At 37.8% G+C, this 27,509-nt stretch overlaps 1 protein-coding gene across 1 annotated transcript; it reads left to right on the top strand.

The window, feature by feature from the left end:
* On the top strand, positions 1 to 27,509 carry LOC139716111 (uncharacterized). The gene is made up of 28 exons (XM_071627668.1): positions 1 to 27; positions 691 to 754; positions 4,063 to 4,175; positions 5,122 to 5,323; positions 6,756 to 7,045; positions 7,737 to 7,848; positions 8,873 to 9,235; positions 10,197 to 10,532; positions 10,847 to 10,932; positions 11,651 to 11,840; positions 12,833 to 12,915; positions 13,549 to 13,741; positions 14,438 to 14,604; positions 14,750 to 15,013; positions 15,489 to 15,630; positions 16,339 to 16,515; positions 17,382 to 17,705; positions 18,284 to 18,351; positions 19,340 to 19,441; positions 20,161 to 20,259; positions 21,758 to 21,893; positions 22,562 to 22,852; positions 23,191 to 23,493; positions 24,179 to 24,427; positions 24,737 to 25,033; positions 26,380 to 26,508; positions 26,907 to 27,083; positions 27,460 to 27,509. The coding sequence occupies exons 1-28, from the start codon at positions 1 to 3 to the stop codon at positions 27,507 to 27,509; spliced, it is 5,034 nt and encodes a 1,677-aa protein (XP_071483769.1).

Below are 27,509 nucleotides of genomic sequence, written 5' to 3'. Positions count from 1 at the left end.
ATGTCTACCCATGGGGTCCTTGCCGTGGTAAGTGCGTTTACTTGCTTTTAAAGACAAAATAAAATGTTTCCAAAGAATTAGGTGACCATTCTCAAACTAAACCACTGTGTTTTCGAAACTTACTTCTTTCATTTATTTTGCTTGGTGTATTAAGTCCATTGACATGCAGAAGCCTCCTTTTCCAGTCAATCATATATCATATCAAAGCATATTTAGACAGAATTCATGTAAAAATGAATAATGTACAAAGAGTTTGAATAGATACAAGAGAAAAGCTGGTCAAAAGGACGACATGCGATAATTGATCATGTTTTATATAAAGTCATTTAAGATTTCAGAAGTCTTTGCATGAACACTTTGATAAAGGGCTTATAATCATAATTCCTCTATAGCTATTGACTCAGTATATGAAATATAGTGTGACCGAGTGAACAAATTCACATAAAAAGGGGAGTTCAGGACTTTTAAAATTTCTTTTATTAGTAAGTATACAACTAATGATTTCAGATTATGTTGTTTGAAACCTGTATGCTTATCCCCCCCCCCAAAAAAAAAGGAATATCAAGACTGGAGGAATTAGACTGCATAAAACTGTGATAGAGTACTTGCATTAGAAAGGTCCTTAGTCTGTGTTTTTTTCACAGTTTTTGTTTGTTAATTTCTATGTTGTGTATTCTGTTCTATTTGTAGTTTGTAGCAGGTGGACTACTCGGCTCCCTCCTTCTCAGCACTCGAGCAGAGGACTGTGTTGCAGGTAAAGATGATTCAAATGTTCTTACATTTATTTTTACACAGTTGCATCTGTCACTGAAAACAAAAACAAAACAAAACAAAACAAAACTTGTTTGAGAGCAGCGAAAGAAAGGCAGCAGTGTACCACAGTAGGTTGGCAACATTATATCTTAGTATGCATGCATGTAAATTTCAAAGAGTGTGCTATTGCAGGATAATAGGGTGTGGCAATAAAGAAGCATCAGGTGGATTTTGTTTGAAAGGAAATTCAACCATATACGAGTAAATATATGTTCTTTGTCTCCGAGGATATTTAGCGGTATAGAGGTTTCATACCTTTACAAGTTTTAGCAATCGCGTTGTAAGTTAAATCAAGAAAATCTTGGTGTTTTTTTTTCTCAAGACGCAACCCTTGTTGTCTAGTAAAGGTCTATGGTAGGTGTCCAACAGGAAATATAATTTCGTCATCTTGGTATAATAACTATCCGTAAAGATATACCTTATTGATACCATTATCCTCTGGTACCACTTTAAGCGAATAATGGAAATACTTTCCGCATCGGAAATCCATTACATGTTCCACCGCAGTTTCAACATCTTAACGGAAGAAAAAGTACATTGCACGAATAATACAAGCATATAAGTGTATATGTCTAACTATTATAATAAAAGTAGGTCAGTAGGGCCTATACCTTATTAAAGATACCATTATCCTCTGGTGCCACTTTATAGTAACGGAAATACTTTCCGCATCGGAAATCCATTACATGCTCAACAGCAGAGCTAACATCTTAACGATAGAAAAAGAAATATACACGACCTGACCTGACTCTCCTGAAAGAAATAATTCATCCACTTTCTAAACCTTCAACTCACATGTTTAATATTTCCTTATCACGAGGTGCTTTTCGAAATCTATTTGAAATAGTCAATCTCATTTTTACAAAAGACGATTCCCAAGAAATTAGTAAACATTTTTCCATTTCCCTACCTCCTAGGATGTAAAATTCTTAGCAGAAATCGTTTAGAATAGACTTATTAAATTCATTTCTGAACACAATATATTTCAACTCCATATGGTTTCAGGAAGAACTACTCAACTGATTTATTCTAATTTATGACAAAATTGCGAGTGTCATTGCTTCTAGGGAAAATGTTAAAGGTATATTCTGTGACTTTAGTCAAGCATTCAATACATGTACTCTCAATCGCTTTATTATACTTTCCAAACTCAGTCATGGTATTCGGGGTCAGTCATTCTTACGGTTTAAAGAGCATTTAACAAACAGAGGACAATATGTTACTTTCAATGGGTTTGGTCCCAGTTATCTTTTAGTCGAATGAGATGTTCCTTAAATGCTCTATTTTGGATCCGCTATCATGAGATTTTCTTCTGTATATTTCAACGGTATTATCAATACATTCCGCTTCTTTTTTTGTCTTAGTATACTTGCGGACCGCATCATTGCACTCTCCTAAAAGATCTTAATTCCTTACACGATGCTTTAAGAATTATGAAATTGATCAAGTATCAAAGTGAGTTAAGTCTGAATATCGAAAAAAAAAAATTATGCATTTCAAACACTTCATCCTCACAGCAGAGAAACGCGCAGATAAAGTCGATGATATACCACAAGATAGAGAACACATTTCAAATTTTAGGAGTACTTTTAAATGAAAGCTTGACTGGGAATGGACATTTGCAACATATTGTAACGTGCATTTCTAAAGCATTGGACTAATTTCCAAGCTGTTGTTTCTTGTACCCCATGCAGTAATATTCATGTTATGCAAGTCCCTTGTTCTCCTGTACAACATAATGTAACATTGTATACATGGACAAACTGTTTTTCTACAAGCATTAATTCCATTTTTAATCTACCAAAGAAGGTCATACGTATTTGCACCTCGCATTCTTTTTTTTAACTCATACTGTTCCTTTGCTCGATGAACTTAAAATGTTGTTTTTGTTTATGTTTTTTACTTTGAATAATATTCAATTTGGGAGTCATCTGTATTCAAACTACATACGTGATCAACTTAAACTTTTTAGTAGCATGTTTTGGATTAACACTTCTGTTCATTGTGCCGTTATACTCGCTTTTTACGAAACTTCCATTTAAAAAATCCCAAATTATAAATAAGACAAAAATCTATCAAACATTCTGGTAAATTCTTTAACAATTTTGCCTGTAATACATCAATTGTTGCTGCATATAAGTTGTTGTTCAACTATATATTTGTTTGCACTCGTTCCTAAACTCTATACATTCAAAACATTTATGCTCCCCATCACCATCACTCTTTAAATTAAAGGAGTTGTATAGTTTTGATTGAGATGGGGCTTTATGTTCCCAACTTTTTTTGTAAGATAATAAGAGAACTCTTATCAAATACGAAAGAGTATACAATTCTGAGAGAGATTCAAAGTTTATTTGATGAAAATTGATTTTAAAATGTTTGAGATATCCAAACAAAGATGTCTTAATAAAAGGTGGGACCCACCTTTAATAGGACCACACTGTTTGACTTTGTTTGTTGGATATCTCAGCCATTCCAAAACCGATTTCCATGCAAATAAACTTTCAATTGATCTTAGAATTGTATGGTCTTTTAGTGGTTTCCATTATCTCACAAAAAGCGTTATGCACCTCACCTGCAATTGCACAACACCCACTTGATCACTCACTTTTCCTTCTGGAGTTGTTAGAATAGAGAATATTTCTGTCTTTATGAGACCCCAACATCTGACAATGGCAGTCTGCGTTTGACTATCTCTCTCATTTACTGGAAAATATTTACCATATACTTCCTATTTACATTTTTGTATGTATTTACATCAGTATAACACCATCGCCTATACAGTTTTTATACTCTTGCAATATTTTGTTCTAATTTCAATTTCTGCATTTTTCATTCTTCATTTTTTTTGACATTTGGGATTTGAGTGTGAATTGGTGTTTGTTTGAATGCAGAAGCAAAGCAAAGCAAACCAAACAAACAAATAAACGAATTACGACAGCAAGAAGAAAGACGCTATGCTACGTAAACATGATACTCACAATGTTGTAATGAATAATGAGTAATGTTTACTTTCTTTCTGTGAGTCGTATTGGATGTTCCTTTTCTGGAGCAAAAATAAGTGAACATAAGTCTGTTTATGATAAATACATATAAATGTCTTTCTCTGTCCATATCCATTTCTGCTTACTAAAGTAATCATACTGTATATTTGGTTATCTTATAAATTCATTCACTTATCTGTATATCTGTATATTCCTTTGTTTATATTCCTTTGTTTATAAGTCAAAACATTTCCTAAATTTTCAGGCGCAATTAACAGCCCAACCCCAGCCGGTCCCTACTATACGGCTTGGTATAACTCAGATACGCCTGATGATGGCGTAGATAGAGAAACACTTTCTTCAGTCAAAGTGGTGAGTGTGAGTTAATAGTAAAATCATACCGAACATGACGGTATTGCTGCGTTTCCACAATGCATTAATTGATTTATAACCGTGAACGTTCGCGTCATCTTGGATTAGAATTTTATAAAGATTTCGAATCTTTCTTGTAGAGTTTTATGTAACGCGATTCTTTTTTTAATATTACGTGTGATTCTTCCGGTATTGTCTTCAGATAGTTTTTTTTTCTAAATTGTTATTTTGAATGAAAATCAGCTTCATTTCAATTTCATTCCTCTAATATATAGTGTTATAATGCTAATTTTTCTTTGCAGGGAAAACTTCAAAGAGTTTAAACGTATAAAACGTTAGAAAATACGGTAAGTACTTCCTAAAGATGATACGAGTCACAAAAAAAAAGTTAAGCGATAGACGGTATTCTGTTACGAACGAATGTATTTCAGTCCTGTCTTTGCTGTTGATTTAATTGTGATTAGCCTACTCATAAGAAGTGTCATTCTTTTTTTTTTCGCTGTTTTGTTATGATAGTGTATTCACGGCCTCTCTGAAAAAAAAATGCTTTACTTAGCTGTCTTTGCTGTTGATTTATGATTAGCCTGCTCATAAGAAGTGTCATTTCTTTTTATTTTTCGATGTTGTTATAACAGTGTATTTTGCTGAAAAAGAAAATGTCTTACTTAGCTGATCGAGAGCGTCTTAATTTTGTGATTAGGTGATGACAACTTAAAATGGACCGTGTTGACTTCAAATCTTCGTCATTAGTTCTATTCTTAACATGATCCTTATTTCATTATCATTGTTTTGACTCAATATTAACTTCATTTTCACAATCACGTAGTATCATCATTATTGTTATATTAGGGCGGCAATAGTTGTGAGACTCTATTCAGTTCAGGACGATACGTTTGGTTTCAATACAATTCAAGGGATACGTTCAATTGTATGCTCTCATTAATGTAACAAGCTGGACAGCGGCGTCTGCGATTTTCCAGTCGATGTGGAGTGCCGGGCTCGCATCTCGCAGCTTTCCTTGGCGGACACTGGTCAGACCTTGGCACAGGATTGCACCAATGCGGCCAACGGTCTCCAGTGTCAGAACATCCAGCAAGGTGCAGGAGAGGTGTGCCATGATTACGAGATCAGATTCCGCTGCCCCGCTCCAGCGGGTAAGTTTACACCCTCACCCTCCTCGCCCTCACCTAATTCTATCATCAACATGAACACCCAGCATCAGACACACAACGCACACACGCCCTCACATACGATTTGTACATATTACCTATGGAGGACGAGTCACCATGAAATTTTCCTGGGCTTTTTAAGCTAAATATTCATGTTTTTTCCCCTTTTTTAATCTTTCAGCATTTTCCATAGATTATGCATTCCCGAACTCAAAGGGTTACCAAAAAATAAATCTATCGAAAAATTCTCACATCTTTCACTTAAAGTGTTCATCGGCTCTCTGACTTAAAATTTAAGCTAAATATTCAGTTTTTCCTTTTAATATTTGTTAACATTTTTTGTACATTATGTAGTCTCGAAACTGCTCAGAAGTTACCAAAAAAAAAGATCGACTGTAAAAATTCAATATCTGCTCGCTGTTTTTTTTTTAATTTTGAAAATGTTAAAGCTCCCTATTATGGGAGGAGAAACACACCCTCCCCCTTCTCTCCACCTCCATAAACTTAGTACACAGTGATGACTCACTATGAGGTTCAAGAGGTGACAGTTCTATTTCAGCCATTCACATTGCATCTAGATATTTTGTTTGCTGTTTTTCCTTAAAAGTACCAGTAGCAAACATTCCACCAAAGTCAGTGAAAGTGTGCACAAATCTGAAATTGCAAATGCTCCGTCGTGCGAGAGGAAATACCCCCTACCAACTCTCCCAGGCCTTTGGTCCACGTCGATAAACTTTAACATAGAACACAGTGAAGACGTACACGCTGATCAAAAGTTGGTAGACAACACGATTTTGCCATTTATTTGTTCGTTCGTATTTATTTTGCTTAACATATCAAATCAAAATGTATTACATGGGTGTGACAAATATCAACAAAACATAACCGAATGACAAAAGAGCAATACAAAAGTGAAGTTTATACATGTAGGCCTATAACAAAATCTTTGTAAAACATTTATGATTGCATATAATTCAGAAAAGGCATTACATAATTCTGATTCAATAAAGAAGCAGGAGACCGTCAACATCAGCGTGGCATGACTGGGCTGATCGCCTCATTAGGAATATAGCTCAGGTTTGCCTTTCACGAAAAGTGGTTTTATTTTTATTTTGTCCCTTGAATATTCAACTTCATTAAAAATTTGGCGAATATTTCACAAAAAGTGGGGCCACCATTTATCCTTGGCACCCAATCCCCATTGGGCCGCAGTTATCAAAGGTCCGATTTCTTCACCTATATATACGCACCCATCCCCCTTAAAAATCCTGGCTTCGGGCATGGGCCTGTAGTGTACCGTTTTAATAACAATTCCTATAAATTATACATGCGTGAATGTTATTTTACATTTGTTCAAGAATATAATGTTCGTCTTTTGAGTATTACTCGTGTTGTCCATTTCCCGTTACCTTTCAAGGTGCCCTTCCCGCCCCGTCCTTGCACTGGGAAATGAACGGGCGAACTTCCGCGTCTGACACAGCCCCCACCGACTGTTCGAATCGAAAGAAATTGACAACGACGGTCTACAGCAGCGTGGCAGGTGTCGCTGATGGGGTCCTGAACAGCGCCACTTACAGCACGTTGATCATCGACGACGCACCCAGCGCCTCGCGGCATGTGTGCGCGCTGATGAATTATGGCACCGCGCAGGTGGATCTCGGTACCTTTGAGGGGATCTGCATTAGCGAGCCTTCCTGTTGCGCTTCTGTAAGTCAATGGATTTTTTTCTAATTTCTGCTTCTCTTTTCTAAATTTCGAAACAATGTTACATGAATTATAATAATGTGATTTCGACATGAACTATGCTTCACGGCAATAATGAACTGCTCAGATTCCGTCTGTCTTTGACAGGAATTGGATATTATGCTGAGATTGCCCTGATTGTCATGCCAAAAGCAAAAGACCATTGGCACATTTTATTCATTTTTACATGTGTTAATTTAAGTGTCTCTCCCAACATACGTACTACATGCTGGATGGACATGCTTTTGGTGAAGAGGACACCCAAAGTCCATGACTGGGAACCTATGCAAAGTGCATTCGCTTCAGTACATAATGATAATGATTAATGATATGGTCATTTTCATCCAAGGTGGCATGTTCAGGGTTGCCACTACTTTTAGACTACTAGAGGGCCCTGCCATTATCATTACCTGAGCGTTGCTAAATACCTATTTATACATCTGGGTCGAGAGGGACCTGGCGGGTAAAACATCTTTTCCGATGGAGGTACATGTATATAAGCACTGGGAGGGAATCTAACTCGGGTCGTCCGATTGGGAGTCGGGAGTCTTATCCACTAAAACACAGCGCCCCATCCACTTCCGATGTGTTCACATATTACTCCATATTCTGACGGCACTTGCTCAATACTTCCATCCGTTTTCGTCATGTTTAGGGTGCAACAATCAGTGTCTGGATCAAGTTCCAAAACCCTCCGGTAAGCGTCAAGGATATGATTGTGACGTCAGGAGGAAACCACGGTGACAGACGGGGCTTTGCGATACGAAGTAATGTATTCTTGTTTGTATTTCCGTTTCTATATATCTGATATTTAGGCCTACGAATAAACTGTCATCATTCTTTTCAAAATTCTTGTTGTTGATGTGTTATCATTAGCATTTTAACTATCATTACCATCTTGATCAGGGCGAAATATCATCGTCGTCATTATTGATTAACATTGTGACAATATTGCGTTGTGAAACACCGCGTATACGGCCGACCAACCAAATAAAAGTTGAACAACATGATAAGTGCCTGTGCACGAAGACAATAACATCATTATGAATGTTTATAGTCCCTAAATGGCAAATGATATAAGTTCAAACATCGTTCAGTGTTAATATCCCCGTCGAAAGATACAGCTATTTCAAATTCCTTGCACAGAGGACGAAACAAAATGGCGGATATCACTCTTTGCGCATGAGCTATTTCGACGAAATCTTCTGTGTGTTCGGCGAATAACCTCACGTCTTCCACAGGGTCTACATCGGTGGGGGAAAAAGAGTTGGAAAGAAATGAGCAAAGCAAGTCAACTATCACTGACTAGCAGTGGCCACTTATGTCTTGGGTATACATGTAGTATATATTACAAGCACAGTGAGTTCAAGTTATGACTCATTATTTGTAACTGAGGATGGAGATAGATTCGTATAGGTAATGGTTAACAAAAATTTAAAGGTATGTTACAGTTTCGCTTAAGACGGGGCTTCAGGTTTCCAGTGTTTGTTTTTTTAACGGTGACGTTTATTAGATAATATTTATTGAGAAACCTCTTACAAAATGTTAAACAGCATAATTATAATTCTAAAAGGAATTTGATGAAATTCGGTTTTGAAATGATTGAGATATCCTAAACACAGCGATCCTATAATAAAAGATGTGACCCTCCTATTATCAGGATCACTTTGTTTCACATTTCATAGAGTGGCTTCAAAGTATCTCACACACACACACAAAAAAAAAAGGATAAAAGGCTGAATCCTCACTTCGACCAAAACTATATCATCCCTTTGATATTCTCCCTTGCAGCGGCCTCCCTTTCTGGCAAGCGGCTAATGCAGTTTTACGTCAACGACGACACTGATAACATGGTCGCTGAAAATTCGGGAAATCCTGAGATTCTCATCGACCAGTGGCAACACTACATCTTCACCTGGATTAAAGGGACGAAAAACATCTACGTTGATGGCACGCTGGTGTATAGCTCCACCTCTGAAACTTCCGCGAGCAGATCAAATTCACCGAAGAGAGATAAACTCACTCTTTTTGCGCCGGAGCTCAACTTTAACAAAATCGACAAATCTCAGCGGCTGACTATGAGCGACCTGAAAGTGTTCTACACAAGGTTCGATAACACCGAAGTTCAAAAATTATACACGGAGGAAACAACAGGTAAGCTCCCGAGTCTTGCTCTCCGCAGTTCTGTACTTATTGTTGTAATGATTGCATATTTGATTTGATTTGGTTTGATTATTCTCTGTAAGGCATTGCTTTACAATTCCATTAATTTTCACCATTATTTCATCAACTTTCTAAAAAAAAATTGAAGGAGTGAATAACAGAAAAGAGTGGATCTAGAGTGAAATTGGAATGAATTTTAAGTGAAAATTTTCATTTTCACTTATTTTAGAGTGACCTCAGGGATCACTCGAAGATTTGGGATTGATCCCTGAGGTCACTCCAAAATGAGTGAAAATGAGCATTTTCACTCAAAATTCACTCCAATTTCAATCTAAATTCACTCTTTTTTGTTATTCACTCCTTATTCAAGAGTGAAAATTTTCACTCGATTTTTTTAGAGAGTTGACATAAATACAATATTTACATTGGTATTCATGGTCACTTTGTACAAGTGCCACGATTTTCATGACACATCCTGTAATATAATTACATGCGTTATCATTGCACTGTCTTGATCATGAAGCTTAATGTAATATCAAGAATTTTACGAAAATCGTCGTCGACCAAGAATGTGTATAATGCCATCGATACTAATAAATGATCCATCAAAAGAATTACATGCTCTGTGACCACTGGTAGTTACATGATATCATTTTTTTTCGAAACGTCTTTTTTTCAATCTAATCTGATATTCAAGTGAGAAATATATCTTAGCATGCAGCGAGCTGTTTAATGATGGCCTAAGAGTAATGTGTGTGTGTGTGTGTGTGTTTGTGTGTATTTTTGTAATATATACACATATAAAACAAATTGATTTACTGGTATATGTCCATCAATAGATTAAAAACTTGCGAATACCTTTATATTACGATTTACGATTTAGGTATATAAAAGCAATTATCCTAGCAATATCGTTATCACTGTATACTCTTTTGCGGAATGTCATGACAAGCCTTCGAAGAGAGTTCGGAAGACAATGTCCGCATCCTGGCCGTCAGCCAGGTCAGTGACCCCTCTGACCCCAACCTCCTCGTTGAATGTCTTGCGAGGGGACCGTCGCAGAACAACGAACCGACTATCAACTGGTACATACTGGATGAGGACGGTTTTAACTGGTTAGCACTGACTCAATCCAGTTCGAACTTTACACGATACGATAGCAGCGTGTCCGATAACTACAGAACGCGATCGGTTTTACAATGGATTGAATACCAGCACAACCATACTATTGTTTGTGAGGCAGTTGACGCGGCAACAGGATCTAGAACGTCCTTCAAATTTGTTCCAGGTAGGTATTTCCTCAGTTTATGTATTATACTATATACTTTCGTGAAATCTCGAACAAATGATACATTCAAATTCATGAAATGATATGTTTTGAAATATAACTTTATTCACCAATGTGGTGTCGGGATTTCACAGACTTTTAGGTCAATACCAAGGTATAATAGATCCGTAAACCACCATGTTCAAATCACCCAAGAATGCTCTTTCAGAATCTTTATAACCAGGATGAAAGCTGGTTAAGAAAATGACATTTTTTTTTCAATGGCTCATATAGATTGTACGTTTTTTGTCTTCATTTCCAATCATTCCTTAAAGAGCACCCACAAAACTGGACTATGTGGATCAGTCTTGATACACCAGACGACGGAGTGGATGACGAGAGTTTTGCTTCGCTTCGACAGGTAAAGAATCGGACACAACTCATCAAGCACTCATTTCGTTAACTCACAAGGGAAAAGAACTGTTTTTATGTTATTTCTTTCGTTTGGATTTCTATTTAAAGTCGGTAACCTGAAACAGGGCTTCATTTCCTGAAACCAATACACAGTTTTTTTTTTTTTCCAAGTAGAATTTTGGTAAGTTTTCCTTTAATTAGAATAAATCTCATTGTCTTCAATGTGTGAACTGGTTTCTTGACTTCAATGATAGCATTTGAAAGTTAAAACCTAAGAATTTCCAACCTTATCAGTCAAGCACCATAATCATAATCAACAGACATTAGATTTCGTCGTAACTTGTCTCCAGAAAATGCTGCACTCTTATTTTGCCAGAAAATGAAAAATATGTGTATGTTGAATACTCTTTATGTTTCGTGAATATCATTGCACCTACGTGTCATAGGGAAATTTATATAAATCAAAACTTTTCAATGAATTGTCCGATTTTTCTCAAAATTTACTGATCTGTTCTAATCTAAATATTGCTGCATTCACTCAACACGTATACTTGTATTTATATATATTTGGGTTTCGTGCTCTTTAGTTATTCCGTCTCACGCTTACGCTTTCACATTGAACAAAATAAAACAATCCTGTTTTCTTACAAATGTTTAATCCCACGAAAAGCTGCTAAATACACAACAAACAATAATTACTGTCCGTGGAACTATTGGATCTTTAGGAAGCTTGCCCATATCCGGCAGACATAGAATGTAGAGCCAAATACACGGAGGTGGCCTGGGACCTCACTGGACAACAACTTGCGGTACCATGCACGATAGAGGGCGGGCTAGTGTGCAGTGGCTCTCAACAACTTGAGGCTCACAACTTCACGTGCTTTGACTACGAAGTTCGACTATTGTGTCCACAAGGTATAAGTACAAATAACTGTTCACAACTTGTGAAACTGGTGAAGTCATTTTAAGAATATTATTTGAAACATACACAGCGAGAATAATTGAGTATTACATTGGCCTTGTCGATCAGTAAATATCAGAAACAAAGATTACCGCTCACTGGGCCAAAAGACAGGGAAGTCGCCACTATAATCTAAAGGCATAATTATAATTATTTTACCATTTGCAGATGAAACAAAAACTCAGCATTAGTGCTTTAAAATAGTTCTAAAATGTGAGTTAGGGGAAGAAACAACCAATGTGAAAATTTGAATCAGTACAATGGATGCTAAGTATTGTTAAATATAAAAAATGTGAACAATAACTATAATAAAAATGTTTCCAGATTAAACTGTTTCTGCCACGGTTTATTGAGAAAAATACTGACATCTTCTTATATCTTAGGCTTTATTGCAAAACTTTTACATGGGAGGGTGTTTTGTGGTACAACAGACCTACACATATGTATGAAAGGCGATATCCTGAACATTTTTCAAATAACTGCTCCCAATGGTAAACTGGACCTTTATACTAACGTTCGTCAGTGATACTTATCATGCACCCATATAGACAGATTTTAACTTAATTGCACTTGAAAAACTCGATAAAACAGTAAAAGGATGTATATGTCGCTTGTTACCACTTGAATGTTTTTAGGAAATGACTGATCTGTCAGAAGATAAAAAGAGAGAAAAAAAACCCCCGAAATTCTATTGAATGAGATATTACATCGAATTCCGTCCTTCTTCACCTATCGGTAATTACTACTATTTTATTTGTGACAATGATAAATGAGCAATGATGAGTAAGAATTTTGAAATATGACTTCTACATCGCACTCTCAAAAGTCCTAATCTAAATCGTTCATATCTTACGCAGTATACTGTATAAAGATACCAGTCAAGCATTGCTTGAATATTGCTAAAATTACACAGACATCTACATGCATAATTATTGTCTTTTCTCAGAAACTATCTATTGGACGCAATGGTATGACGTCAGCAATGTGGACGCAACAGGGGACGATGAAAAGTACACTGCTCACCTTTCGGTAAGCTTACTAAACACTACAGCAGCCGTCATTCGGCATATGATCACGTTTTGATACCCAGGATTTTTAGCTTTAATGCATGTTCATTTTTGCTGGGTACCCGAGGAAAATCATGATAAACTTCAGCACTGTGATACCCACGTGTAAAAATACTTTAAAGGACACTCCTCATACTGAAAATGAAGTAATTGTGTTAGACTATATGTGTGTACTATAAAGTGGAAGCCAACTAGTTTGAATGCTACTCCATAGAATGGAGTGAGAGCACTTTACATCCGGGTTATACTTCAGTTGATGCAACCAAGGTTGCATGGCAACAGTCACAAAATTTGTACACTGGCTCCAGATGCAAGTTTGCTATATTATGAGATTAAGGTCCTAAAGCATATAAATGCATGTTTAAAAGTTCTCTTTTTCACGCTTATCACGAATTGTTTGGAATCGTGATATGCGTCTTAAAAGCAATTCATACATTTCTATTATTACCAATATTATTGCTATTGTTATTATCATTATTATTATTACTACTACTACTATTATTATTATTATTATCATTATCACTATTAGCATTATTAATATCATTATAATCATAAGCTGACTTAGTGATCCGATCATTGTTATTTTTCCTTATAGAGCGATTCCACGCTCTGCTTGGACCCCCTCTTCGCCCAGTGTCGAGAAGTGGGGTCAGAGGTTATCTGGACGCCTTCCTCCAACAGTCTATCGTATCCGTACGTCTGTGCGACCGACGGACTCGTGTGTCTCGAAGCAGACAACAGTGGTTGTCAAGATTACGAGGTCCGCTACGCCTGTCCTAGTCCTGCAGGTAACGCGAATTATCCTCCACTGATTTGAAGTTGTTGTTATTTCTCTTCATTACTATGAACTTTGAATTCACCCTCTTTTATACTTAAAAGGATACAGTGCTGTTTTAACTTCGACGACACAATTCAGACTTCGAAATCGCAATATGATTTTATCGATCCTTGGTAGTCAGCTGTTTATGTAATCGCTAAAAAAAATCACCCTCCCCTCACCCAAAGAAAAGAAAATATTTGATACTTATTAAACTACTCATTTACGTCTTACTTTTTCTCCTCGGTGAATGAGCTAAGTTTAAAGTAGTTAACAGTAAAATAAAGTAGATATTTACAGGCAAGTTTCCGCTTCTATAGCAAACAAACTCTGTCTTTGAAGGATCTGTATGAACCAGCCGGGAACAACGGCGGAATCAATAGACGAACTGAAATTGACATTCATTTATAGCACGTTTTCCACATACTCACCCAAAGAAATCTGTATCGTTCGAACTTTCGGAACTCAGCAGGTGCGTACTAGAGCGTTGATCCATGAAACAGCGCCCTCTTAAATCCCTAATACATTATACATTTAACGCGGTCGAGTCTATGCAAAGTCGGTTATGATATTTATGCAGAATCTGGTTTAGGAGCTGGATCTTGGTCAATACTAAAATTCCACGGATGACTGCATTATAGGCATGCTATATTTTTTCCACCTGTAGCCGTACCTCCCACCGAGTATTGGGATCTCAGCGGGCGAGCGTCCGTGAACGACCCACAACCTCCCGGGACCTGTGGGACTCACGTACAGAACACCATCATCTCGAACACGGGTGGCCCGTCCGCCGTACAGGGCGCAACTGTTCTTTACACAGATGCCCCTTCCCAGGTAACTTACCCCCTTTGACCCCGTGTTGTCCAATGTTGGTCTCATTCACCCAAAATCAAATATTTTAGTGCTTTGTAACGCTCGATGATGAGGAAAATTCAACTGCCTCACCCACGTAAAAAATTGTATGCTTTGCATTCCTTAGTTGCCTCAGAAATGTGCCTTTCTCACCGGCACAAGCGGCGGCGAGGTCAGAGGGCTAAACCTCGGGAGCTTCGCTGGCGAGTGTCTGTCCAAGGTCGGGTGGTGTGCCGACGGAATGACAGTGTCGATGTGGATGAAACAAAACGGACCGAACGGCGGCTCCAAGTTGTACTTCTTTGGAAGCGGCAGCGAGATCATGAGCTCCACTGTGAACTCATATACGGCCTCGAATGGATTCGGCTTTTTCCAAAAGAATACATTGGAGGTGGGTACTTTACCAAACTACTTTGTAATAATCGTCAGAATTTCACTTGTTTTTCTCTTTGCTCAACAGTGTCCAAGAAAATTTGAAAAGAAAGATCATCGTCCCGTAATTGTTTTGTTGTTTGTTAGCGTCGAATCTACAAAGCATAAAGTGGTCGACTATATGTGACGACCCTCCCCCCCCCCACATCTTCGACATTCCTTATCATAGTTAACTTGCTTTGAACAGAACGCGCACTATATACTTCAAAGAGTGCACGTTTTTATATAATTATAATATCTACATTTACCTTTTGTATATACTGGAATGCCAATATTTCTGCTTTCATCTTACAGGGATTCCTATGAATGTGAAAGGACGTTTTTACACAAATACTTTATCATTTTCAATATGTATCCTGGGATATAATGTTCCTCTTCTGCAACTTTTGTCTCATTCAAACGGAATGTTGTCCTACCACCTTGTATTTGTGCAGTACATTGCCAAATTTCGATCCGATGGTCGTAAATGGAATGACGTCATTGTCACCGGCATGACTTCTGACGTGTGGCATCACATCACTTTGACTTTCGATGACGTAACAGGAGGGAGAGGGTACATTGACGGCGTATTCCGAAGTAAGAAAAAAAACAAAAACAAAACAAAACAACAACAACAAAAATCTTTCGTTGCATTATGGTGTCATGAATATTCTAGCCTTAGATAAAGACCCGGTGGGTTAATAGTTCAAACTGTGCGTCTTGTTATAGATAACAGTAAAACAAGGAAAGAGGGACTTTTTTTTGTTTGTTTGTTTGCGTGTGTGCCAGTGTTTGTGCGTATGTTTCTGTGTGTGTGTGTGTGTGTGTGTGTGTGTGTGTATGTGTGTGTGTGTGTGTGTGCTTGCTTGTTGGTCTGTCTGTGCATCTGTATCGCGTATCTGCGTATTTGTTTCACTGGACTGCCGAATTCCACTTGAATTGTGTGAATCATTTTTCATCGTTTTGTTTTATCGCTTTATCTATCTTTGTGTCGTCATTTTCCATTGTTGATGAGTACGAATTGTCCCCTGTTGCAAGAGTGTTATGCTATATAGTGACATCTTCAACAAATAACTTTCAGGTGAAAGGCGATTTAAGTCTCTTTTTTTTTTAGATTGTGCGGAACTTTTGATTTATATCAATGATTGAAAATTGTGGTACTTTATCAAGTAAGTATGCCAAATTTACAAGTATTGCACTCCTATTTTGTTTTCATTTACCTATAAATGTACGTGTTTTTATAAGTTGCAAAAAAGAAAAAGTACGGGAAAACTCAAATAAACTATTCTTTCTTTCTCCACCAAGGCTCTGGATCGACCTATGCCCACGAATTTAACAGCTTAGACAGCTTAAATAGGTTTCTCCTTGGTACTTCAAACGAGGACGATGAAAATGCGAACGCAGCCTACAGTGACGTCATGTTCTTTGAGAAAGAGTTGAACGATGAGGAGATTTTGACACTCTTCTACTGCCAAGCCACATGTAAGTAAAGGCATATTTCCCTCAATTCTAATGGCGTCATCCCCATTAAGTCATACAGCACGCGAGCTCGGTATTGGAAATGAAAAAAGGTCCATGAGTCATACAGCCCATGAGCTTGACTAGATAGGCAAATACGGCCCATAAATCAAACACTAGGAACCTATAGGTAAAGAGGGTTCACGAGACCGACACTGCGTACATTAAGGCCGTGATTTAATGATGTTATGATGCTATGATATTGATGATGTTGAAAACAAAATGTCAGACTCATGCTCCTTTTAATATGTCACTAGTGTTGAGCCTGTGGGTAGTATGACTCGTGGGTTGTATGACTCGTGGGCTGTATGACTCGTGGGTGTCGAACTCGTGACGTGCACACATTCTATACTGAGAACCTGCCCCGGAGCCTTCAGTATACCTAATATTCTTTTCTTTCACTATGTTCTACTATGTGTTCTTGATTGTCCCAATATTTTTCCTTGGTGACGACATACACGAAGGGTCTCTGAGTAACTTAAGTATTCTCTGCAGTTTTCGTTTGTTTTGTTACAGTTCCTTCAAATATCCCACGACAATATATGGTAAGAAATTAATGTTAGCTATCAAGGCCTTGTGATCACTGTCCTCCCAAAATCTTCTCTCTTCATATCAAGCTACCATGAAACCGAGGGTTGGATGCCCCTCCCCCCCCCCCCCTCCCGGCAAAGAACCTTGCCTTAGGGTACAACCGCTTCTACCAGCGGACTCAAATTAGGTATACCTCACCATAGAGTCAATGCTCTTATACAGTAAGCCACAACGACTTGTCCATTTTTGTTCAAAGGCTATTACCACTCAATAGCATTTCATTATTTTTTTTCAATCAGTTGTAGAAGCTGAATTGACGTCAGTCAACAGAACCAGTCACCACTTCAACTCTGACCTAACATTGACATGTGACGTCAGAGGTCGTCCAATCACCGGCATCACGTGGTCATGGACGCAGAGCCTCGATCCCCCAATGCCGGTCCTAGACCTGTCCAACAGTATGACGTCAATAACCATAGTGGAATCTGGCCAACCAGGTTGCGACAGAACGTCAACTTTGACCTATCAGGGATTTCCCCGGAACCAAGTGGAGAACGCTACCTTCTTCTGTGCTGTGAACTATCAGAATCGGTATTCCCGCGTCGCCGTGGAAGTGCGAACTCGTAAGTCGGCAGTCCTTCGAACCGTTTGTCAATGAATGGGAAAGAAAAGTACCCCTGTATTAAAGACAATGCATGAAATGACATTTAATGTTGTGTCTCATCAGTAAAATGTGAAGTTCAACGGTTCGGTTGCTTTTTAATCATCAAAATGCAATGTTGTGGCGAAGGATTTTAATTTGTCGTCTTCTTGGGGTTTTCTGTCGAAACTTTTCCCCTCATACAATGCTTTACGTCACAATGATCTGTGTGCGTATAATTTGTGTGTGATTTTTTCTGTTAAACGAAGTAAAATGAAGAAGACTTGAAGTTCGTTAACACACCTGGCATTCATAGTGCTGAAGCAAAGAAGTCTACACCAATTATATTCTTTAATACATTACATATCACGTAATTGCACGTACATACATACACATGCATACATACATACATACAAACAGACAGACATGAGCACATCTATGCTATAATAGTTATATATATGTATGATGACGGAATTGTACTCGTGTTTCGTGTCGATAGCCGAATACTCTCTATTGTTATGATTTTATTCTTGCTGTTTTGCATTTCGTTATGATAACCAGCTGTGTGCGAGCGCTCACTGGGCTTCGAGGACGGATCCATTCGACTGCTACAAGTAACCTCAAATCCGGTGAGTTTATGAGCAATACTGCAGTGATGATGTTACAGTACTTTGTTATAGCTTGGTTTGGATCCTGCAGGTGCGCGCATAAATACTCGGACCAGAAGAGGTTGTTTCTGATCAGTTTCCATGGCAATGAGTGGTTATGACGTCAAACTTTGGGACTCTTTATACGTCAGTGGTAGCTAGAGGTATTGCACTGCCAAGTAGGACTACAATAACCCTAGGGCTAAAGCTGACAACGAAAATCTGTGTTGAATGTTTGTAGGTCTACATCCAGGACAGAGCTGGCATGGCGGTTACAGGTGCGCATGATAATTATATGTAATGGTCACACACAAATGTGAATAATGACATCCATGATACCTTATCTTAATTTGTGAATAAGGACATTTTGAATACATCTAGAGGTATAACTCGCAAAGCTCGAAGTAACGCGCTGGCTAGAATGCTCCAGATGAGGACTTTAAGAGCTTGATATTTCACGTTTTTAGGTTCACTTGCGTTACTCAATTGCTTGAGTAAAGTATTGTAATTGTAATGAATTCAAATTGTCTTCTCGGCGAGATTATCAAATTCTATAAATTCAAAATAAAAAAAATTGCATATTTTTAGCAGCTATAACTGTACTTTCTGATGACAAGTTGATGCACTGGATTTATTGTTAAATGAATAGTATAGAACAATGGATTTTCCTATCCACTTTATTGGCTACCCTCTTTCGAAAACAACCTTGATTTTTTTTTTATCAGAATGAAACCTTTAATTGTGTCAATATCATAGTCGCGAAATAACCATGCGTCACATATGCTGTATCACCTTCCATCTCTTCCTTTACTATTTTTTTGCTTTTATCATGCGGAAGGAACTTTCCTCTTGAATTTTAAATTACTAGCTGTCAATGACGTTTTACATCGGCAGCATAAATCAAAGGTGTAATGATCATCATTCAGCACGGGAACTTCTCTTGTTTTGATATAATTATTACAACCTGCAGACCGTTTCCAGCGTCCCAGCTTTAAATGGGATTACCCCGTGGAGTTCCACGCTCACTGACACTTCAGGATATATCACCATCGATTTCGGTATTCAGCATAAGGTAATCGAATACGCATTACGTCTACATAAGTATCCACAATTCGCCAATGATTTTCTAACGAAATAAGTCGTGAAAACTTCAATTACAAAAGAAAAAATAGGCTTTATTCTCAATGCATCATATTCCAAAGTTGTATCGATTTGATTTGATTTGATTTATTTATTCTCTGTATTGATTTTGTATAACTATGCACATAATGTTTTACCATAACTGCACACTTGTAGGAAATGAAAAAAAAATGAAATGAAATAAAACTGAATGAAATGACGCGACATAAAAGTTTAGTTTTTGTATTTCGTTTTTTGTCTTCAAAGCGCCATCGAAACAAAAGTGTTAGTTGGCATTAAGTGATTTTTCTGCGAGATCAAAATCTTTGTAAGAAATAATCTAGTATACCTCTAAACTGGAATTAGCAATACTATCCAAAATAATGTGTCTTCGTAACCATATATTTTTGTCAGGGGCTTCATTAACGGATTTTTCCAGAGTTCACACGAGCCTGGACTCGATACTGACAAAATCTAAACCGCCCTCAGCAATAGGTTAGACTTTAAACTAGCTGCATAGATTATGTACTTTTCACTCGCCCTGTTTATACTGAAGTTTGTGTATGTGGTTATTTTATGTGTCTATAGAAAGAAACAATTTAAAAAGCGAAGAAAACACTTATTTTAGAAACTAAAATCTGTCTTTCCTTCTGTTTGTTTGACCTCTGACAGTTTGCTGGACTAGCTATTCAGGGGAGTGCAAGTGACTTTGTGGCTTCCTATCGGGTATCTTATCGGGACACCACGTCGGACGTCTGGTCCGGAAACTTGGTAAACTTGATGCATTATACCGACCTAGGAAATCATTATCAATTCCCTCATGTCTCTAACTTTTAAGCATTATTAATATTTTCTTGTTTTGAGTATTTGCAATATCAATCATTACTGTGAATATTGCAACGTTTATTGTTACCGGGACGGTAATTATCATTTTCAATGAGCTATCACTTTCATCTAAATTCATGACCGTGCATCACAAAACAAACAAAAAGTCGCACCCATTGGTTTTACGTGAGAACTCAAAAAAGGTGAAATGGTTCAACTGGTTCAACTAAGTCAATCTTGAGTTTTTCATATTTTTTGAAAGAGTTATCCGTCTTCTACATTATTCTTCAGTTTTGGGTCTTAACATGAATGGGAAAGTGTGTTTTTAGCAGTTTTTCTACAACCCTTTTGGGGGGAAGAGAATGATCAGGTATGTCTTAGAGGCCACTTTTCATGTCTTGAAATCCTTTGCATACTCTTCACTTTCAGGTCTAATAACTTTTGAAAAGATGACGCTACTTCTTTGAGAGTTAGCATTAATCATGGGCAGAATGTGTTAATAGAACATGCTTAATTTCAGCTTAATCTGATAATCTCTTCATTGTTGTTGCTCCAGTGGTTTACATCCTGTGTTTTGTTCCTTTCATGGCACAGCTACCACGGCTTGGCAAATATTAAGCGCTTGCATAGCACGTGAACTTCAAAGCCTCTTTTTTCAGTTCACACTTTTCCAGAGTGTGTGCTTTCTTTCCAGTATTTAGGTAAGTTAGGGGAGTCCATTTGAATTGAGTTATACATCACTTTAAAGCTTAGAGTCTGTTCTTTCAGCATCTGCCCTTAACTAAAAATCCATGTCTGGCGACTTTTTGATGGTTTTGTGGTGCAGGGTCACATAATTGTAATTGCCTTTATCAACCTCTCACAGATGCCCAAATGCTAGAAGATAAAATTGCTGACATGGTGATGAAAGTTTCGCATATTTAATGATACCAAGTTTTTACATTACTGCATAGGTTATTAAGTCTAATGTTTTTAAATAATCGTGTAAGTGTAGCTATTATAATCTCTGATTTGAGTGTTGCGTCACTCGTGTTGGAAAGCTGGAAAGAAATGCAGTGGGTGGCACCGTGACATTTTTTGTCACTGTAGGTTGTTATTGCTGTAGCATTTTTAATAGATCTAATATGAGCTCGGACTCAGCTGAAATGAATTTACATTCAAACATCCATATGCTAGGAGATCAGATTGTAACATTATTATATCCTATACAATACGGATGGAATTCCACCAGTCTAGAATAATGTTCACTTTTAATAGTGTCATGACACTTCAAGAAGAGATATCGCTGGATATCAGCAGGAAAAGTATAGAAAGCACCCGCTAATTCTTTGTTTTCATCTCGCGATATACACACCTAAAGATATCACTAGATTATTTTGAATGTTAACAATTTCAAACTATTGTCGCGTCTGCATATTGATTTCTCAATGCTCTTCTCCCCCAGGACTTTAACGGTGGTCAGGGGACTGTCTGGCAGACGTTGGATCCGGTGATCGAATCACGATATATCCGAATCAATTCGCGAGACGTGGACGGCAACGATGAAATCAACTTGGAATTTTACGGGTGCGCCACAGGCAGTGAGTTTTTGACGATCAGAGAATGTAAAAGCGGTGGCGCCACTTTTAGCTGAAACAATAAGAAACAATAAGAAGAAACTGCTACTGTTGAAAGTACTCTCTAGGCTGAAACCATGCACTGTTATTCTTGTGCTCTGTATGAATTAGGCTACAAGACATAGTATTATTGGAGTAATCATTACTGGTCCTTTTTTTTTTCTAAACGGTCCTGTTTCATTGTTTTATTGAGGTTCGTTATTAACTCGAAATTCTATTTTTTTTTCTTGGAGAAAAATAGAAAAATCAAAAATTGTGTCATCGTACAATAGTTCTTATAATATGTTTTTAACTTCGGAATTGTGTTCTGTATGAATTAGGCTACAAGTATTATAATGGAAGTTATCATTACTGGTATTGCGGTTTTTTTCTAAACGGTCCTGTTTCATATCTTTTATTTTAATTGTTTTACTGAGGTTCGCTGTTAACTCGAAAATGTTGATTTTTTTTTCTTCGGGGGAAAAGACGAAAGAAAAAAAATGTGTCATGGTACAATAGTTCTTATAATTATGTTCTTAATTTCGGAATTGTAGGATTAATCAGGCCTACACCTGTCTGATACCGTTTCGAGATTAGAGTTTGACCAAAAGTCAAGTCCATCGCGTTTTGCTCTCGTTTCATATCTACTGAAGATAACGTACTCCAGATCACCAACACGTCAAGCTCCTACAACCCGTCCACCAACACTTACAGTCTGTGGTGTGAGGGGTCCTACTATCCACCTCCCACTGTCACGTGGCTCGCTGATGGTCAGGTGATCACGGGAGAACCCAGATATGTGGAGACCAGCGTTGAGGGCGTGCTGACACTCAACAAGAGGCTTGACCTTACTGGTTTTGTGTTGACCGATGAAGATGTGGAGTTTTCTTGTCTTGTCGAGGCTAATGGTTTCAACATCACCCAAGTTGTAAACACTGAATATGGTTAGTGAATTTATACTCTAATGTTAGTAAGAATAAAAATGAGAGAAAGAAAGAGAGAGTGAGAGATGGAGGAGGGGGAGGGGAAGGGAGAGAGAGAGAATTTATTGATTACAGATGTAAGTCGAAAATATACAATAAAACGGTCTATATAATAGCCCGTGCCGATTTAATGCTGCGTAATAGTATTACTGTTAGCCACCCCCATAGCTTCGAATCTTCCATGCATGGTTTACTCCTGCTCTTGATTGTTCAAAACGCTTTCGTACAGTATTTCCCTCGTGTTGATTATTGGTGTTTTTTTTTTAATCTAGTCTAATATGTTTTTGCCTGTATAATAGGGTTTACCGGACAGGTGATCGTCACAAACTTAACGAACATCGTGCACGACGAGACAGTCTCGCTTCAGTGCACGGCCGACAACGATGACGTGTACACCATGGATTGGTATTTCTCCAACGAGACCATTCCGACCCCGGTCCTACTTACCAACGGAAACGGGATGACCATTTCCGGCTTTACAGCTGGCGATTCGCCCGGTGTGTCCACGCTGACCATTACGAACTACGATGAGCAGGACGACGGCACTTACATATGCTCGGTGAACCGTGACACGGGAAGGAGTAACTTCTTTTCGTTCGGAGGTCAGTGTTTGGAAACGATATCATTTTCTCGCTATAAATCACACGAAGTTGATTATGTTCATCTGTTCGTGACGTCTGTTGATTGACCCTATACATAAATCGCAAGCCATGCGCTTATTGTGGAACTGATAAACCAACTTGCCGTATATCTTCCAAAACAGAACCAGATGAGACGAATCTTTTTTGTTTAAATTCTAATTAATTTCTTCAAGAAATTAATTATTACGAATCCTTTAAGCGTGAGTTGCTCTTACTTCATCCGAACAAGGAAAAATGTAACTTCTACAATAATGTTGATGACCTTGGAATGTCATTGAAAACTCCTTCATCGTTACTTTGTGTTTTGATTTTCGTTGATTTGAAATAAACTATGATTGATTGATTGATTGATGGATTGAAGTTATATCGGTAGTATGGTAACTCGCGTATTCACATCATTATAAGTAAGGCCTACAAATGGTAAATATTTTAGTTTGGTTCATTAAAAAAAAAAGACATCAAAAATTTTGCATGGAAACTCCACGAGACAAATTCGTGAGTTCCGAATTGTGAATTAGCATAGCAAGAACTGCTAATACTACCATGACAAATTCATTGTCAAATTATACGTTGTTGTCTGAGAGTGGGCAATTAAACCTATTGAATTCATAGAGACCTTTTTTTTTCTAATACATCTTCGCTGCAGCTGGCATGACTGTGAGTGTTGACACGCCCGTCTACAACGAATCGCAACTTTTCTACACAATCACCTGCCACGTCCAGTACTTTCAAGAGGCCCCCTCTTCAGTTGAGTGGACTTTACCAAACGGGACTGTCATAACAGGGCAATATAGGGACGGAGTGTACGATGTCACTGAAACTACAGGGGCGTCCAGCATAGTTTCTCGGATAATTCTCCGCTCAGGATACTTAGCCGGTACCTACACCTGCACTGGTCGGTCTTCGATCGGGTTGTCCGTTGACAGTGTGTCAGTAGATTCAGGTTCGGTTTCGTTCGAGTTTTTGAGTCGGATTTATTTTACTTGTTCATCTATTTTGCTCAAAGTTTGTTTGATTTTGATATAATTTACAAGTAATTCTATCTGGTGTAGAATAGTGCTAGAACGGTTGCAAATGTCCTCAGTGTTGTAATAGTAACAAAAGGACCTAAACTGTTCATGATGTAATGTATGAAAAAATTATGATGATGTTGAAATTGTTGAGTATCACGTTTACGACATTAATATTCTCTCACTGATCCCAGATGAGCTCACTGTGACACATATCAGCGGCGCCTACAACTTCACTAAGCTCTTCTACTGGATGGAATGTGCCATCTCGTTTGGCGGCTCTCAACCTCGCGTTTCTTGGCTGACTCCTGAGGGCGCTAGTGTAAATCAAAGCGCAGACGACTACCTCGCGTCCGTGACAGTGGGCGCAGGAACAATCAATCTCGCTCTCCAAATCTATTCGACGGACTACGCCCGCTACGACGGAACTTACAAGTGCAAGGCCACAGGTGCATATCGTGAAGCAGAACAGGATGTTGTTGTGAAATACGGTAAGAAGAGAAACTACTGCACTAGTATGGTCGAATAACCCAAAGTCCAGGTGTTAATTAATTATTTACACTAATGATACGTCACAATGTAATGAAGAGTGTATACTTCCAATGGTTAGCCTGTACGGTACATGTATTGTAGTTTTGTAAGCTATGTATTTATGTATTGTAGTAATGTAACGTGAGTAAGTGAGGGGACTGCACTATAAAAGTTTTCTTTTTAGCAGCCCCTCAATTTTCATTCCCACCAAGTCCTTTATGAAACAAGATGTATTATATGTTACAAAATGAAGAGTTTGTTTGCAAAAACCGATAAGTCCATTTTTGAAGATTTCATTTCATTTCATTTTTTATTTCATTTCCGGCTAAACCATATAATATGACATTCAATATACACAAAGTCAGTACAAAGTAACTTTTACATGTCCAAATGAAATTTAAATACACGTCATTTGTTTACATGAAACAAAAAAACATATTTTGGTAGAAGAAGTACAAGGACAAAATGTGACTGAATCATAACAAATAAAAGGTCGGAAATGGAGGGGACTGCTAAAAAGCCAAGCTTGTAGAATGCAGTCCCCTCGGAGTCGCTTTATAATAGTAATACAGATTTTGAAGTACGGTCTCTGTCATAAAGTACAAAATAATACCTTTTAAATGATACATTGGTCACTACATATAAAGTTATATTTTTGAAGTTATGGTCAAAAGAAGCAAAAATTTTCTTATTATTCTCTTTATTTTTCTTGACCTTTAATCGCAAATATCTCCATTTGACAAATATGGACTTATCGGTTTTTGCAAACAAACTCTTCAAATATTTTGTCATTTGACGTTTGTATTATCTATGTATATTGATTGGAAATGAAAATAAAAACATGAATGAATGAACGAATGAATGAATGAATTAGTGAATACATGAACGAAACGATATAGAAAAAGAAAAATGTGAATGCACATGAAAAGACTTGTGTGTTAGATCATTATTGCAAAACGTGGAGTCAGTGAAAGTGCATAATCGCATCAGATAATAATTCTTGAAATATGCCACTCTTGAAAGTAATGAGTGAAAAGTCGGATCTACGTGGTCTGTGCCTTACTCCATTCCCTTTGAAACACTAGACCTATGCTTAATATTCTTATCTATTTACACCCATGATATGTCAGTGTGTATGTGCGCGTCTGTGTGCGTGTCTGTGCGTATGTATGTGTGCATATATGCATACTCTCATTATTGATGGAGTATTATTTTTAATTCAGAAGTGTCTCCGCATGAATGGTGTGAAGAGAAAAATAGACGTTTTTCAAATTAAGATTTCATTCCACTGAATCATGTTTTTCAGCATACGAGGGAAGTCTGACGATACAAGCCACGTCAGGATTCGTCCTGGGAGATGACGTGCGAATCACGTGTTCGGCTGCCAATTGCAGCTACGTTCATGACATCTCATGGTCCCGGATAATCAATGCAAGTAGGTTATCCATCAGCTGCGATAAAAAAACTTCGAGATGTATTCACAGATTTCATTAAAATGTATTCTATCCAAGTATTAAAAAAAAATGTTTTCCCCTCTTACCATTCAATGACTCACCCGATTTTCGAGATAATACTTCGAGACAAAGAAAGTCTCTCTAAATTCGAAAGGAAAACATATCTATTCTCTTTAGATTGGATTCGGAGTATAGAGTTTACTGTTTTTTATGGCTTCTTTTGGTTTTGGTCGAGGTGGCATCTTTATAAGCCTTAATCCAGATTCATAGTTAAAATGTGTGGGTCTGCAAAGGGAAATGATCTGGAAACGACAGCTGTATATTTCAGCAGAAGCGCAGACTTTCTAATTCTTGCTTGTTTGTCTGTTTTTTGCAATAGGTTTTGCTGACACATTAGTCGAAGGCGATGTATTCAGGACGATCGAGGTCAGAGGTCAAGATTATTGCACGAGCTATCTTGACATCTTTTTGTTCTCGAGACTGGACGAGGGAACATATCGTTGTGACGTCAACAGCGGTTCGAAGTCCAAAAACATCAGTCTTTCGGCACCCGATGGTAAGACAAAAGAGACGGATGGATGTGTGTGTGTGTGTGTGTGTGTGTGCGTTTGCATGCGTGTGCGTGCGTTTGCGTGTGTGTGTGTGTGTGTGTGTGTGCGTTTGCAGGCTTTTGTGTGGGTGTAGGTGTCAAGGATTTTATACACAATCATGTGAAGCCACTGTTCTACATTAAGGAGCCGCAATAAAAGTAGTCATCGCCGGATGTGATTTAGTATTTATCTTGCTTCTTTCCGGATCATATAAAGACCCCCATGTTCGAAACTATTGTTCCTGCATAACGTCTTTCTCTTCTTAGGGTTATTCCGCTACTAACAGATTGAACAAGATTCATAAGGTTCTAAATATTTCACTTGACTTCCCCCGTTGCGCAGATAGCAGGACCAAGGGCTACGGATCATCGCGGTATCACGGTGAAAATTGA

The sequence above is a fragment of the Diadema antillarum genome, unplaced genomic scaffold (genome assembly GCF_040938485.1).
Source record: "Diadema antillarum isolate AM-2024a unplaced genomic scaffold, OU_Dant_1.0 scf00000061, whole genome shotgun sequence".
Classification (NCBI taxonomy): domain Eukaryota; kingdom Metazoa; phylum Echinodermata; class Echinoidea; order Diadematoida; family Diadematidae; genus Diadema; species Diadema antillarum.
The sequence above is the reverse complement of the archived record's forward strand: the minus strand, read 5'-3'. Positions and strand labels throughout refer to the sequence as shown.

Excerpts from the sequence above, each read along its gene's own strand:
- LOC139716111 (XM_071627668.1), top strand. The coding sequence starts at position 1 with ATGTCTACCCATGGGGTCCTTGCCGTG. Across the intron at positions 20,260-21,757 it reads ACGTCTGGTCCGGAAACTTG|GACTTTAACGGTGGTCAGGG; the intron begins GTAAACTTGATG and ends CTTCTCCCCCAG. Across the intron at positions 26,509-26,906 it reads GTCCCGGATAATCAATGCAA|GTTTTGCTGACACATTAGTC; the intron begins GTAGGTTATCCA and ends TTTTTGCAATAG.